This window comes from Camelus ferus, chromosome 5, assembly GCF_009834535.1.
Source record: "Camelus ferus isolate YT-003-E chromosome 5, BCGSAC_Cfer_1.0, whole genome shotgun sequence".
Lineage (NCBI taxonomy): Eukaryota > Metazoa > Chordata > Mammalia > Artiodactyla > Camelidae > Camelus > Camelus ferus.
The window spans coordinates 6799380-6815594 of NC_045700.1; the positions used below are offsets into that span (position 1 = coordinate 6799380).

General features: G+C 48.7%; 1 protein-coding gene across 2 annotated transcripts in view; it reads right to left on the bottom strand.

The window, feature by feature from the left end:
• The window catches only part of ARHGEF4 (Rho guanine nucleotide exchange factor 4), a 200728-nt gene that overhangs the window by 58333 nt on the left and 126180 nt on the right, over positions 1-16215 (bottom strand). The window contains exon 1 of one of the 2 annotated variants that reach the window (XM_032479253.1): positions 10847-11461. The exons of the other annotated variant lie outside the window; for it this stretch is intronic. Coding sequence (XP_032335144.1) covers positions 10847-11291 — 445 coding nt within the window. The 5' untranslated portion in view covers positions 11292-11461. Of the gene's footprint in view, positions 1-10846; positions 11462-16215 lie in introns of those variants that run through there. 2 annotated transcript variants of the gene reach the window in all.

The following is a 16215-nucleotide window of genomic DNA, read 5'->3' on the forward strand; positions in this document are numbered from 1 at the left end:
ACTTGGCCTCTCCATGTGGACAGACTGCAGCACATGACCCTGGCCACTGCGGGCTGCTCCGGCAACCCGGGGAAGACGGTGCCTTCCACAGCAGACAGAGAAGGACGGTGGTAAGAACCCCCCAATCCACTACTGCCTGCACCCCAGGCTCTCCGTGGGCCAGACTCTACCTCGTCTTTCTTACATCATATTTGTTTCCTTTGTTTCAGTTCATACCTCTCATCTTCCATCACCTGCCTCCAGTCCGGGGGTCCTGTCTTTCCTTTCTTCAGCGTATCTTACACATGTCAGGTTCTCAGTTACGGCTTCTGGGTTCACAGAGAGCTATGTTATTTTCTGAAACTTTCTAGAGTCAGTGTTTCCACATCAGCCTGCATCTGCCTCCTCCCCTCAAAATGAATTATTTGCTGGCGCTATTACTGGCCGATTTCAGTGTAAACAATTCAGAAGGCTCCTTTATAACTTCTCGCCAGACTGTCTAACCATCCCTGCCGTTAAACTCGGAGTCCAGGGGAGGCTTGTGGTAGCCCATTAGGCCGGTGAGAACAGGAAACTGAAGTGTGAGTGCAGCATCTCCTAAGTGTGGCCCTCAGACCATGCACACACAAAAATTCTGCAGTTAGATGAACGTTGAAAGCACTACAGTGCAGACAAGAACAACGCAGGCCCTGAGCCGTTTCACCCGCCTTCTGCAAACTTGCTGCTCTCGGACCCCCTTTCCACTTAACAGTGCTCACGACTAGTGCTCTAGGCCACACTCTGGGTCACGTGTTTCTAGCTTTGCTTTGGCAGTAATTGCCTGGGACAACCTTCCCATGCGGCAGTTTCCTCACTGCTCAACAGAGACCAAAGGAGCATCAGATTGGAGACAGAGAGAATGGAGGAAACTTGGTAATCCGAGACACCGGAACGGCGGCCAGGTCTAAACCCTCCAATCAGGCAGCTGTGTGATGTGATCGCCACTTAGGAAACTCTGTGAGCTCCCATCTCTCTTAGTCATAAAACAGAACTGTCGTGAGGATGAAATAGAACAATTCTTAATTAAAACAGTATTTCTTGTGACCTCTTTGGATTCTGCAATGATTAGAGTTCCAACTCTTCACTTGTCATGATACCATGACTTTCTTAGTATTCCTTTGGTGTTTCTACTCTGTTATACTTAAATTTGTAAATAAATATTGTATTATACCTTTAAGAAACAAATGGCATTTCTCCCTTCCCTTCCTCATCTGCATCCTCTTTGCAGTGTTCTTTCAACTACTGATGGCAGAGGGTGGGTAGAGAGATTGCTAAATGACAGGCCTGGAAGCCTAGATCACCTAAATCAGTATTTTTTTTTTAATTGAAGTATAGTCAGTTACAACGTGTCAATTTCTGGTGCACAGCACAACGTCCCCGTCATGCATACACATACATATACTTGTTTTCATATTCTTGTTCATTAAAGGTTATTACAAGCTAAATCAGTGTTTTTAAATGTCCCTAGGATTTGTTTTAATCAGTAAGACATGCAGACAGAGATGGTCATCACAGGGGAAGAAGTTTATCCTCACATCTCCCTGGAAACATGAAGCCTGCCACACCACACAGGGCCATGGGGGAAGCACCAGGGTCAGGCAGGAGGCACAGGGAGGGGGAAACATGGCCACGGGCCAGAGCGTCATTGTGGTCTCAGTGGGAAAAGCAGGGCAGGGCAGGGTAAGCAGGCTTGGGATTGGCCAGTTTGAATCATTTCAGTGGGTCCTTGGGGTGCAGAGGGTATACCAGTTGTCTGGCCCCTGGCCCTGGGAAGACTAGGCTGGGGGACAGTGCCACTGCACGTGAGAGCCCAATAAAGGAGGTGGCTGGGGACGTGGACTCCGAATTGGCCAGCTTGCATTTGAAGAGCATGGCTCTAGGAATTTGCTAGCACTGGGAGGGGATGCTCTCTTTGGTGTCAGCAAGGCCTCAAGACGTCAAAGCATAAGGTAATACAGAAAATAAAAACATGATTAATGCAATTAGTTCCTTGTACACTTGGGAGAAGGGGACCTGATCCTCGCTGTTTATTGATCCAGGACTTCACTCAGCATCTTCCTCCCTAAACTTGGTGGTCCTGGACTACTACCTCAGCAGAGCATCTCCACCCCATCCCCGGGCACCCAAGTCAAATGCCTGCGAGTTAGAGATGCCTCTCTTTTGCTCTCGGTGTGATATTTCACCTTTCCAAGATTTAAGTCCTAAGTGATAACTTTTGCACCTAAAACTGTCTTTGTGATTTCCCAGAGGGCCCCTGGAAAATCAGGAATCATTTGTTCTTTCACCTTATAAAAAAAGGCAAGTGCTAGAAATGTTTAGGTATATTTGATACTGAGGGGTTGTACAGGATGAGCTGACAAGTCAGAAGAGCTGTGTAGCCTTCCCCAGGTTAAATCTGAATGGGTAAAGTGTTCATATAAATATTTCAGAAATTAGGAACTTTCCATACAGTATATAGAGAATTCTTAATGTCTTCGTGGTCCATGATGTGTTTCTAATCAGACCCCTGGTGCTACCCTGCCTGATATCATATAATGGCAGTATAGTGTTATCAGTCACAATTTCATTTACAGTTGATGTGGGGCTGAACTGTGCGGGTCCACCCACATATGGATATTTTCCAATAGTAAATACTGCAATACTACACGGTCCATGGTTGGTTGAATCTGCAGATGCAAACTATGGATACAGAGGGCTGACTACACGCTGTACGTGGACCAACCCCCACGCTGTTCAAGGGTCACCTGTATTTTTCAAATGTTAACTTGGTTGCAACTCTACCTCTTTAGTTGAATCTAGCATCTCGTAGGCCAGTGGTTTTCAACTGGGGATTCCTATCACTTATCTATGGGATTTTACTAAAATACAGATGTTTATTAATATATAGATGTCAATATACAGACCTGCTCCAGACTTACTGAAACTCAATATAGATATTTTTGGTATATTCTAACTGTATACTTGGTGTATTCATAATATAATTTTGTCAGGATTATTATATATCTGAAGACTTTTTCCTCTGTAAAGATTCCTCCTCTGTACAGACTCCTCTGTAAATGTTCATCCATTTTAATAAATTACATGCAATGTTAACTGCCTTCTTTGTGAACACGGGTAATCATTATGTTTATAATTATGATGACTAAAATTTTTTGATTGACTTTCCTTCATCATTTTGTTTACTGCAGAAACAACCAAATTTCCTTGTCCATTGTATTATTTTTATTATGAATTCTCATCAGGTCTTTAATGTTCTATTTCCTGGATATACAAGAAGCCCCTTTTGTTCCTCTTATGTTATCTTTAACTCATGAATTGCCACTTAGTAGACTGTACTTTTATAAAGTTAAATGTAAATCATCATTACCTGTAAATCATCTCTGACCTCTCCAGAATTTAAAAACTCTCACTGAATATTCTTATTTTCAAAGCAATATACTTATTTGTGTAGGTTGAATAAGAATCAGTCCTCCTTGTTAACAGGAGGAATACGTGGAACACTGGCCTGGCAGCCAAAGCCTTGCCTGGAATGTCGTATTTGAGAATGATACTAATTGAGTCTAATACAACCAGACGCTTCTAAGGAGCTGAGGTTGACTTCATGGAGCCAGTGTTTATAAAGCCCTCTTGGAAAAAATGGCCTGATCTCAGGCTCACAGGGTCCCCAGCCTTTACAGGTCAGTCACTTTCTGGCAGGCTCAGGAGTTTTAGCATATTTGGGAACTTTTAGAAGGCAGGAATTTGCCCAAATCTACAGGTTCTGCAGCTGAGACCTAGGGGGAGTTCACGGCATGGCTTCCCAGCCGCAGACGCACAATATTCGTAAACTGCCAAGACTCCGTGTTGTCAAGATTTCAATTCTCCCCAAACTGACAGATTTGACACAATCCACATCAAAACCACAGGAGGGCATTTTGTAGATATTGACAATCTGATTCCAAAACATATATGGAAAGGCAAAAAAATTAAATAACTACAGTAATATTGAAATCCAAGGATAAAATTAGATGATTCTCATATCTGATTTCGAGACATATTATAAAGCTACAATAATCAAGACGGTGTGGTGTGGGCAAAGGACAGACCCTTAGATCAATGGGACAGGACAGAGTGTCCAGAAACAAATATAGACAGTGTTTGGCAAAGGCACAAAGGCAGTTCAGTGGAGAAAGAACAGCCTTTTGACTAAATGGCGTTACGAAATTTGATGATTCTTACACAAAAAAATGAACCTTCGCCCCCATCTCAGACCCTATAAAAACTAACTCAAAACGGGTCAAAAGTCTGTGTATAAAATGAAAAACTATAAAAATCTTCCCAAAGAAAATACAGGAGAAACTCTTTGTGTCCTCGGGTTCAGTAAAGGTTTCTTGAATACACAAAAAGTATGATCCATAAAAGAAAAATTATAAATTAGATCCCACTGAAATTACAAACTTTTGCTCTCCAAAAGACGCCGTCAGTGAAATAAAATACCAGCCACAGGCTGGGAAAAAAATATTTGCAAATCATATATCTGACAAAGTACTTATACTCAGAATACAGTATGAAGACCTCTCCAAACCCAATAATAGGAAAACAAGCCAATAAAAACTGGGCAAAAGATCCAGGCACTTCACCAAAGAAGATATAAAAATGGGAAATAAGCATAAGAAAGATGTTGAACATCAGTAGTCATTAGGGAACTACAAATTAAAACCAGATGAGATAATACACATCTAATAGGATGGCTTAAAAAGTTGACAATACCAAGTGCAGACAAGGACACAGAAGCAATGGTAACTGTCAGGCTTGATGATGGGAATGCAAAATGGTACAGCTGCTTTGAAAAAAAGTTTGGTAGTTTCTTATAAAGTTCATCATTTATTTACCAAATGACCCAACAATTCACTCCTAGGAATTTGCCCAAGAGAAACAAAAACTTATGTCCATACAGAGACTCATACAGTAATGTTTGTAGAAGTTTTATTTACAATAGACAAAAACTAGAAACAACCCAAGTGTCATTCAGTTAGTGAACTAATAAACAAACTGTGGTGCATTCATTCAGTGGAATACTATTCAGCAATTAAAAAGAAAAAAATCAACTATGGATACATGCAAAAACACAGATGAAACCTCAAATGCATTATGTCAGGTGAGAGAACCCAGCCTAAAAAGACAACGTGATATAATTCCATTTACACGACATTCTGGAATAGGCAAATCCATATGGATGGAGAACTGACTAGCCAGGTGTGAATGAAAAATATTGCCAGTCGTATCAGTAACCAAAGGATGCCGTGGCCATCAAGTCATCCACTGCTACCTCCACCCTCAACAGTGGGCAAAGAGAACTCAGGATGCAGACAAGCAGACAGCCCGCTGCCAACTTTAATGGTGCCCCTGAGGGAACTCAGGATGGGAAAGAACAGGACACTGGCCCTCGACAGCTAGGTGCCCATCAAAGGAGTGATTTCAGTGAGCCCAGACCTTTGCACCTTCCTATGCATAGAAAAGCGCTAAATTCCTTAACTTGAGGTGTCTGGTTTTCTTTAATTAACAGTAATCTTTTTATGTTCCCACTGCCTCGTCTTTGTTGCAAAAACTCCTTTATATCCTGGCTCTTCCCTTGCCTGGGTGGAACAGTCTCTTAGAGCAATGTGAGAGGCTGCCTCCCAGGCTGGAGTCCTCAGAAAGTCTACTGAATAAATGTAACTCTCAACTTTAGGTCGCACAATTTATTTCAGTCCTCACAGGGACTGGAGGTGGGGGAAGAGGTCGACTACAAAGGGACACCTTCAATTTTATAGAAGCTTCTATACTTTGATTATGGTGGTGGTTACCTGGCTGTTTAAATTTGTCAGAACTCTTAGAACTATACACTAAGGAGAGTTACTTTTACTGTGGATAACTTTAAGACAAATAAAGCATGAAAAAGAAGGATGCAAACAATTTGGCCACATCCACCTCCTGCTTAAAATCTTTCCGTGGCTCGGAGAATCGTTAGTCCACATTTTTTAGCCTGCAGCCAGCGCCTGGTCTTCTGTCTCTAGCCTCGTCTCCTGCTACGCCCCTCATCCCATGCTATTTGCGATTCCCACATGTTGAAGGCACTTGACACAGGGCCTGAGCCCAGGTGCTCAGTCAGTGCAGGTTCCGCTCCTTCATATGTCTTTCCGCATTTTCGTTTTTTAAATTAAAGTACAGTCAGTTACAGTATGTCCGTTTCTGGTGTACAACACAGTGTCAACAGTCAAGCATATATACGCATATATTCATTTTCATATCCTTTTTCATTACGATACTGAATATAGTTCCCTGCGCTATACAGAAGAAATTTGTTTTTTGTTAAATCTATCTATATATATAGTGGCTAACATCTGCAAATCTCAAACTCCCAAATTTATCCCGTTCTCCTGAAAGCTCTCTCTACTCCTCACCGCAGCTACCTTGCAAGTGTTAAGGCTCAGGCAATACCTCCTTGCGAAGGTTTCTCTGAATCACTTCCTTCCAGTCCCTGACCCCTATAATAGGTTGGGTCTGGCACCCCTGGTCTGAGCTCCCTTACCTGTGCAGTAATGGCCTAGCACATTCTGAAGAAAGGGATGGCCCTCAACTGGCCCCTGGGAGATGTCGCTAAGTCCTTAAAATATCCCGCCTATATGGGCAGTATATGAGAAGAAGCTCTTTGCGTATCTGGGGCCTTGGGCCATGCCAGACAGGTTTTTAAAAAGTAATTATTTTTAAAATATTTAATTTATTTTTTGTTCTTTTGGCGGGGGGAAGTATTTAGATTAATTTATTTGCTTATTTATTTTAATGGAGGTACTGGGGATTGAACCCAGGATCTCGTATATGCTAAGCATGTGTTCTACCACTGAGCTACACCCTCCCCCGTGCTAGACAGTTTAGGCTAATAATGTGATTTATCCTGGGGGCCTCGAGCTATACTGTCTCACTGACCTCTGGAGGGACTGGAGATCAAGTAACTACGGGCAGTCTTGTGGATGCTGCCTTCCTAAACAATGACCTTCAATAAAAACCTCGGACCTGAAGGCTTGGGTGAGCTCGCCTGGTCGGCAGTACTTCCTACACGCTGTCGCCGTGTTTCTGGGAGGACTGGGCATGGGCCCTGGGGTCCTGTGAAAGGGGACACCCGGAAGCATGCACCTGGTTTCCCCTGGACTCTGCGCTGTGCACCTTCTGCTTCAATTTTAATCTGAACTCTTTCATGGTAATGACCTGGAACCATGAGCATGACCACTCTTCTGAGCTTTGTAAGTTCTCATAGAGAACCATCCACTGAGAGTGGCTCTGGCACTCCCGACACATCATCCCACGGGGTGAATTTCCATCAGAGCACTTATCGAAATGAACTGTCACTGCCTGTCACTCGCTGTGCTGTGATTTCTTTCAGGGCAATAACCTTGTATGATTTGCCGACCATCTCTAGTGCCTAGTGCTACGCCTGGAACACGATGTGTTAAACAAATGTCTGATTGCAAGAGAGGTGTAGCTTTCTCATAAATCTTTCTCTCTTCTGAGCCAGAAAAATGTCCTCGGGGGCTTGCAGAGGGATGTGGACGCAGTGTGGGTCCTCTCCGAAGAAATCCTACGACACTGACTGTGCTAAAGTCCAGGTAGTGAGAGCTGTCAACCCCAGAAGGCTGAATTGAGAATCAAACCTGTGAGACAACACACCCAGAGAACGAATTTACAAAGCCTTAGCCAAGTACCAGCAGCGTGATAGCATAGCTGAGGGCTACGGAGGGTACAGGCGCTCGGGGCTCCGGGAGAGATGAGAACTGTGAGCAGGGGGAAGGGCCCTGGAAAGTCCACTCTGTCAACCACGCTTCATTTTCAGAATCTGCCTTTAGGGAAAGCCTTCTCCAAACCAGGGTAAGTGACATTTCAATGGAAAATGCCAAGATTGGGACATTTAAATTTCAAGAAGTCGTTCAGAAACAAGGAGCATCTATAGTTCTCTGCTGGAATCCCTGGCCAGCACTCTGCCCTGCAGGTCAGCTGCGATCCCAGCCTCAAGTACCAGCCTTTCTGGCTCTTGCTGCCAGCTTTTAAAATGGTTAGCAATAGACTCCATCACAAACATCCCAACAACAGTAACTAACTTTTGCTAAGAATCTTTTACTGGTAATTCTTAATCTTTCTTAAGAGATTAACATAATTCAATTAGCCACATGTGTGCTTTGCCTTAGAGCCACAGACGAGTCAAACAAATACAATATGCAATAAATGCCAATGCACTAGCGGGGTACCCATCTTAAATCAACAACTCTGATTAGAATCGTGGAATTTTACAGCTGATTAGAAAGATGTCAGATCTTTGATTTCAGTGTCCTCATTTTGAAAATGGGGTAGTTGGGACCCACCCAGAAAAAAGCCATGGCTGTTGGATAAAGACAAGAGTGACCATGCAAGTGTTCAAGACACAGCCCCCAGATTGATGCCTCCTCCACTCCAAACCCTGTCAAGTATCATGGATCCAGGCCTGAAGCTCCAGTCAGACAGGACCTCGCTGGGCACCCCTGGGTAAGTTACTGCATCTCTCTGAGCCTGTTTTCATATGTGGATTGTAGGATAACAGAGGATTTTTATGTGGCTAATGAAGTAACACGGAGCCTCATGCCTGGCACATGTACAAGACGCTCTACAAATGGACTTTCCTTTCCTTCAGCCCATCAAGTCCTCCTCTGTGGCAGCCTTTCCAACCCGATTTCCTCAACTGAACCACAAATCCAGTGAGAATTATCTGAATGCTCTTTTCTTAATTCCTCCCAAGGATGGCAAACAGGGAGCAGCACTCTAGAAGAACAGAGAACTCACTCATTGCATATAATGGGTGTCTCAGGACCTCAGGACTTGATTCCCTGCAGGAATCCAGCTCACACAGCTGCTTTCACACGCCCAGTACTGAACACTACCAACACAGGGCCTCCCAAACAAGGCAGGAGGTCAAGGTCTGAGGGTTCTCCCATGAAGCCTTCCAACATCACGTTGCTTTAAACTCTGCCCTGCCATTGCAGGGGCGGCTCTGAGCCCCTCAAGGAGAAGCCTTCTGGCTTTTAGCTTTTACCTTCCCCATCCTCTCTGCCCACACTGCCCCGTACACACCCACCCCAGACCTTCATGCACATGTGAATGGCTGCTCTCTCTGAAATTCACCTGTGCTGCCTCAGTGCCCCCCAGGTTTGGTCTGGGGAGTCCCTGGATCTCAGACACGTCTAATAATCCAGGTCTCTGCCATATCCACCTGCCTCATCCCTGACCTGGGCAGAAGAAACAAAGGGCAAGAGAGTCCATGGGGCACCAGGCTACCTCCCTGAGCCTCTTTCGGCCATTTGCCATTGCTGAGGTGGAGCACGTGTGCCCCCGATTCCAGAAGTGGAAGGAAAGCCATTTGGGCAAAGAGAAGGAAGCCTTCCTTTGCCAATTTGCTTAAAGTCCTACTTGTGGTATTGGGTTTTCTCAAAGGGGGTGCTGTTTAAGCACCCCAGAGAGGAAGGCAAGGAAAGTTTCACGGGAATTGGGATGGAGGGCGTCAGAGCTGCAGAATTCTGAAAAACTTTCTGTTGGAGGAGACACCAACAGCTGGGTTATTCAACTCTCCTGAGTGTCACGTGTTGGGTTTGAGACAGGGCAAATGAGTGTCACCGAGTGTTCGAGGCAAGGGTCTGGGCATCCTTTACTTTCCTTTTCCAAACCCGCGGACTTTAGATCAGAGTCAAAACCCTGTATCTGCCATTCATGTCACTCTTACAAACCCACGGAGCCGACCTCTACTCCTCCTCAACCTGGCCTGTGGTCCATCCTGGACAGGTGGGGCGGGTGGACAGGGACAGTCAGCTAGAGGGGACAGAACAGGACAAGACAACCCTGCTGCCTGCGTGGACCTCTGCTCCTCTCTGGCTCTGCTGCTCTCACCCTAGCACACACACAGCTTCACTCCACTGCTGACGTGGGGTCCTGCAGCTTTCACAGACTGCACCCCCGACTCTCACACATAAGCATAATGGGTGCATTACCTCCCGATTTCCAGAAATCACCTGTCTACCCTTACAGTTTTCACTACAGGGGTTCAAAAATAACTTGTTGAGTGTTTCCAAGAAGTAAAATATAGAGAATCCAGTTTAGCAACTAACCAAAGGTCACCATTCATAAGCTCAGTCTGGGCTTCCTTACTTAGTTAATACTTACGGTCAAAGTCTTCCTATCAATCTGCGCCCAGAATTCAGTTCCCGGGGGAGGGGGGAGAAACGGAGCACTAATCCCAGGGGACACAGAGCAATCGTATCTCTCGGAAACCGAGCTGCTCCTGAGGGTCCAGGACGAGGGCCCCTCCTCTGGCTGGGAGCCTCAGTCCTGGAGCCAGGACCAAACACACTGAACCCGGCCCACCCCGCGGCCCGCGAGCCCTCTCCCATCTGGAAAGCCAGACCAGTGCCATGGATCAACAACAGTTTGGGGAAGGGAAACAGCGCATCAAGGGACCAAATTCTATTCTCACCGTAAACACTCAGCTTCGCAGCTGAGCACGCCGCGGGGCTATGGGGCTCGGCTGAAACATGTAGCCCACAGGCAGAAGTAGTTAAAGAAAGGATGGGGGAGCTGGGGTCGGGGGTGCGCGGCGGCCGTGGGAAATCAGAAGAAAACCCGGAAAAAGAGAAGGAATCAGAAGAGCGAAGCAAGAGGAAGCAAGGAACCAGAAGATGGAAACGAGCAACAGAAAAAGTGCAGCAGGGAAGGGCGGGCGGAAAGCTGGTCTCGAGGGGGAAGGAGAAAAGGCGCTCGCGACGGGCGGCGCGCGGGGCGGCGGCGGCGCCCTTACCAGCGGTGGCCGAGCGCAGGCTCTCCAGGCTCCAGGAGCGCGACAGGGCGCCGCGCATGCCCCCGCTGCCGCCGCGGCCGCCGCACACCACGCCGCTGCTGTCCGAGTCGGAGCCCGGGGACAGCCCGGCGCTACTGCCGCCGCCGCTGCTGCTGCTGGTGCCGAGGTCGCCGCTCATCTGCCCGCTCGACTCGCTCGGGCATTGCTGCGCCCTCGGGCAGGCGGGCCCGAGCTCCAGCCACAGGCTCGCGGGCGGCGGGGCCGGGGCGGCGGCGGCGGCGGCGGCGGAGGGGCTGCCCGGCGACGGGGCGAGCGAGCCGGGGCCCGGGCCGGGGCCGCCACCGCTGTCCGCGGGCGAGGGGCGCGCAGACGGCCGCGCCGCGTTCTCGGCCCCATCCCCGCCGCCGCCGCCGCACGGCCGCTGCTCCGGGCCAGCTGACATCATGGGGCTCCGCCAAGGAGGCTCCCGGCCGCCGCCGCCCGCTCGGGCTCTGCGGCCGCGGCGGCAGGGACCCTCAGCGGGCGCGGGGCGCGCACGACTCGGGCGAGGCCAGGCGCCCACCGGGCAGGGCGCGGCGCATCCGCTCGCCGCCCGCTCCCGGCCGCCCGGCGGGCGCTGAGCCGCGGCGCCGACCCCGGTGCGGGTCGCGGGCCCGGCCGGCACGCGCTCACGCACGCGCGCACGCAGACCTGGAGCGGCGGCGGCGGCGGCGGCGGCGGCGGGCGCGGCGCGCGGGGGCCCGGGTGGCTCTCAGTCTCCGCAGGGCCGGGCCCCGCCGCCAGCCTTCGCGCGCGTGTCAGGACGGAGGCATCCTCGGAAAGAGACGCCCCGGACACCCCGCAGCCACGGCGGTGAGTAGAGCCGCTGGCGCTCGCCTTTCCCCTATAGGATCCGGCTCAGATTGCCGGCGGCGCGCCCTTGCCCGTCTGGGGCGGGAGTGCAGGCGGGAGGCCACGCTCAGCCCTGCGAGCCGCGTCGGGGAGCGCGCTTGGCCAGGACGCGCCCCCTCTTCCCCATCCCGCCCCGCGCGCGGTGCGCGGGGAACACTCGGCACCCGCGACCGTCTGACAGCCCGCCCGCAGGAGCCGCCCCGCCCGCTCTGTGCCCGCGGTGCTCTGCAGGGACTGGGGCCATACAAAGTAGAGTCATGGTCCACGCCACATGATTTTAGAGTCTAGGAAACTCGAGTTGTTGTTTCCTCTGACCCTTCCGGACACCCGTGAGCGATCTCTAGGTGCTTGGAGTGTGCCCAGAGGGTGAGGTACCTCCAGCTGTTCCAAACAAGCGCGATGATCAAGAAGTACACAATCTGAGAGGTGAGAGGAAGTCCTAAAATGGACTAACAAGGGCTGATCAGGGCTGCTGGACCCTCCTCTCCCTACTTTCTCACCCCCAAGCACCACAGCCCCTCCAAGCCCTTGGGAGTTGGTTGTAAAGTAGCAGAGGTATTAAAGGCAGTGAGGATGAACTGAGAGGCCCTTGCCACGCCCCAGCACACCAGCTATTATGGGGTGGATGCTGGAAAAGTAGTTGTTCTCTCCTCTTTCCTCCATTTAGGGTCCTCATTTCCTCCATTTAGGAGCTGGAAATGGAGCCCAGCTCCTTGGCTGAGCCATGTGGTCTCCTAGCTCATAAGGGACCCTGCTTTTTTGTAGGTATCATCTCTTCTCCTTGCAGGCCCTCTGTTCTTTCCTCATATAACACCTGCCTTAACAGCTCCGGGGGCTGGGACGACGCATGCCGGTGTTTATGTGAAGTACAAAGCTCTGTACGAGTCTAAGGCAATCGCAGTGTGTTGGGTGTTCAATGATGGGCACTGCAGCGTGACTCAGCCAAATCTGCACCTGGAGGCGCCCCCCTCCACCCAGTCTACTCCTTTGGGGGAACCTGTGTGTGCTCCTGATCATTCCATACCTGGCGTGCACACTTCCCACCCTTGCCTCCATTCTTTACTGTCCTTGGGGGGACTAGCACTCCCCCAACTCCCCCTTGCTCCTGAGTGCAGCTTTCTACAAGTAGTCACCGTCTGTTTGTCCAGTGGTCCTGTTGAGGCCTGTGGGTGGGAAGAACTGCTCAGGGGGCGTGAATCACAAATCAGGAGACCCTCTCCCAATCCGTCAGCAAGTCTGTGGCTTCAACCTCCAAAATGAGTGTCAAAGGTGTCCATTTCTCTCTGTTACTTTGCTGCTACTGCTACCATCTTGTGTTTGGAAAAAGCCTTCAGTCTCTTGTTCCACAGAGCAGCCAGAGAGAGCGCTCTGAACTAAAACAGAAATCATACCAGGTCATGCTCCTGACCAAAACCCTTCAGCAGTCTCTCTTTACAATTAGCAAGACCTGCAAAACCCCGTGCATTCTCACCTGCTCTCTTCTCCACCTCCTGTCCTCTCTCCCTTTCCCTTGCTCTCTGCACTCCAGCCATGAGGGCTGTCTTGCTGTCTCCTTCCTGCCTCAGGGCCTTTGCACTTACTTTTCCTTTCACCTGGAATGTTCTCTTTGCTTTTCAAGGTATTGGCTCCTCAAACTTCAGAGATCAGTAAATGTTACCTCCCCAGTGAGACTTCATTGATTCCTTCCCATCACTTATTACTATCTGTTAGCGTCTTGTTTATCTGATGCCTGCTCCACCCCCACCTCCACCCCCACCCCCATAGACTACGCACTGTGAAGACAGCGGCTCCATACCACCACTGTGTCCCCAGTGTGTGCAGAGCATCTGCTGCAGGCTAGGTGCCCAGTGAGTGCCTGTGGAGGAATGAGTGAGGGCCTGGAACTGAGCGGGGGGCCAGCTAGGCAGAAGGGAGCGCTCTGGCTCTGGGGTCAGGACTTTGAGAAGGTGACGTATGATCCCAAGTGAAGAGTTCCTCTAGGTGGCAGCAGCCTAGCGGATCTAGCCTGTGGCGGCCAGACAGCCACGAACCATGCTTTTTCTGAGTCCATTTCTCCTTTCAATCTTCAGTTGGGGTTTTATTTGAACCAGCTAGCCTGGCCTCAGCTGTACTGCAGGGAAGAGTGGAGTGTCTTCGTTGAGTCCTGATATGCAAAAGGGGTCTTTAGTTCTTAAGACCACAAGGGTGATGGCAGCTGAAATGAATGCTTGCGAGGTCCAGGGAATCTCGGGGGACAAAAGTTGGTGCAGTGAGACATAGCTCCTCACTCCGCTCCTGCTATGGGAAGAATTTTTTCCTCATAAAACATAAAGGCTCCATTTTTTTCCCCAAAAATGTTTGTTTTTAACATTTATTATTTTAAGCTTTTTTGAGGGGGAAGTAATTAGGTTTACTTACTTTTGTTATTTTTAAAAATTTTTAATTAAAAAATTTTGGTGGGGGAGGTTATTTATTTTTTAAATGGAGGTAGTGGGGATTGAACCCAGGACCTTGTGCGTGGTAAGGAAGCACTCTACCACTGAGCTGTACCCTCCCTGCCAAGGCTCCATTTCTGATACTATTAGAGACAGGAGATGCTGGTTCCTTTCCCATCATATGGTATCATATGGCAGGTTTATAATGATAAATATCTATCTGTTTACATATGAATGAACAGTGATAGAATGTCTTTATCAGAAGGGTCAGCACAGAAGGCTCAGTGTTTCTTGAGGCCGGCTCAATGATAGAAAAATAGGAGGTACAATACAACTGTAGAAACAGACACAGAAGAAGGTCGGAAGCTTGTCTAAGCCTAGAAGTCAGCTTCTGCCCTGACTCTCCTGCACTAATCCCGTACTTCAGTGTCTCCTGCACTGCTGGGTGGGAAAGAGCTTAAGTTTTAAAAAGGCTTAAAAAACAGCTTAGGCTTTAAAGCCAGAGAGATCTGGGTTCAAATTCTGGTTTTGTCCCTTACTACTTGTGACCTTGGGCAATGTCAGAAGCAAAACACTGTGGGAGAGGAAAGAGGCTTCACTAAACAGTTCCCCCATTGCTAAACGAATAAGCAAATAACCGTAACAAGCCCAGAGTGGGGGCAGCACCCTAAATTGCTGTAATTTATTCTCTAAAAATCCAGTTTCCAACAAAAAAATTATGAGACAAGCAAAGAAACAGGAAAGTCTGACCCATACAGTGGGAAAAAAAGCAGGTAACAGAAACTGCCTGTGAGCGGCCAGATGGCAGATTTATCATAAGAAGAATGCAAGGGAGCCAGTATCAGCATGGTCATAGAGCTAAGGAAACCATGATTGAAGATGTGAAGGAAGGGATGGTAACACTCCATAAGAAGAAACAACAAGCCCAAAATGGAGACAGTTGCGCTAAGCCCCACCAGGAGTTGACGCGTACCCTAACTGCAGTTTCAGCCTTTCCCAGGACTTTTAAACTCATCGGTCTGAAATCCCCTAGTTGGCACTACTGAAGTCATCTGCCTGACTCCCTGCCTTCCCCTAAGGGAGGGTAGCCTTGTCTGAAGTAATCTACTCTTTTAAATTCCTTGTCCCACCCACTTTCCGCCTATAAAAACCTTCCAGTTTGTGCAGGTCCTCAGCGCACCTTTCTACTTGCTAGACGGCACGCTGCCCCATTCATGAATCAGTCAGCAAAGTCAGTCAGATCTCAAATTTACTAAGTTGAACCTTGTTTCCTCAGGATCTGGTGGCAGCAGTGGGATCTGGAGCAAACTTCTGACTGCATCCTGGGACAGTGAGAAACACAAGTGTGTGATACCCATGAGCCCCTTTTCAAGTTCATTGTCTTTCTCACTGTTTCCAAGGCAGTGGGCAGATTCCTACCTGACCTCTGCCTTCTTTGCATCGAGCTCCCAGTCTAATTGGCTTCCTAGCCAGTTCCCAATTTATTTGAAAACCCCGGCTCTTGGTTTTGTCCCCAGATGCCCAGATTCCATTTTGGGAACTGCTGGTGGCAGCTTCAGTCCCCCATTTGTTTGGAATCAGCCTGCAGTCTCCACTTTTTGGGGTTTACTGGTTCAGTTCTTTTGCCAACCCCTAGATTCCACACTGGGGACTACTGGTTGTTTGGACCACAATTTCCCATTTAACTGGAAACCCAGTCCTAGGCTCTGCACCCAGATTCCACATTGGAAACTGTTGATGGTTGAGTCTAAGTTCCCCATTTATTTGGAATCCCTCCCAAGATTCCACACTGGGAACTGCTGGTGGCAGCTGCAGCTCCCCATTTGTTTGGAATCAGTCTGCCATCCCCCTTTGAGGTCTTTTAGTTCAATCCCTTTCCCCAGTCCAGTTATGGGAATTATTGCTGGTGGTTACCAGCTGAAGTCAGACTGCATCCAACTTAAAAATGGACTAGGCCTGTGATTGGACTGGGTCCAGGGTCAGCTGAATCCAACTTGAGCTGGACTGGGTTCAGGGAAGGCTATTGGTAACAGGGATCCTGGGAGCCAAAAAAACTGCAAAAAT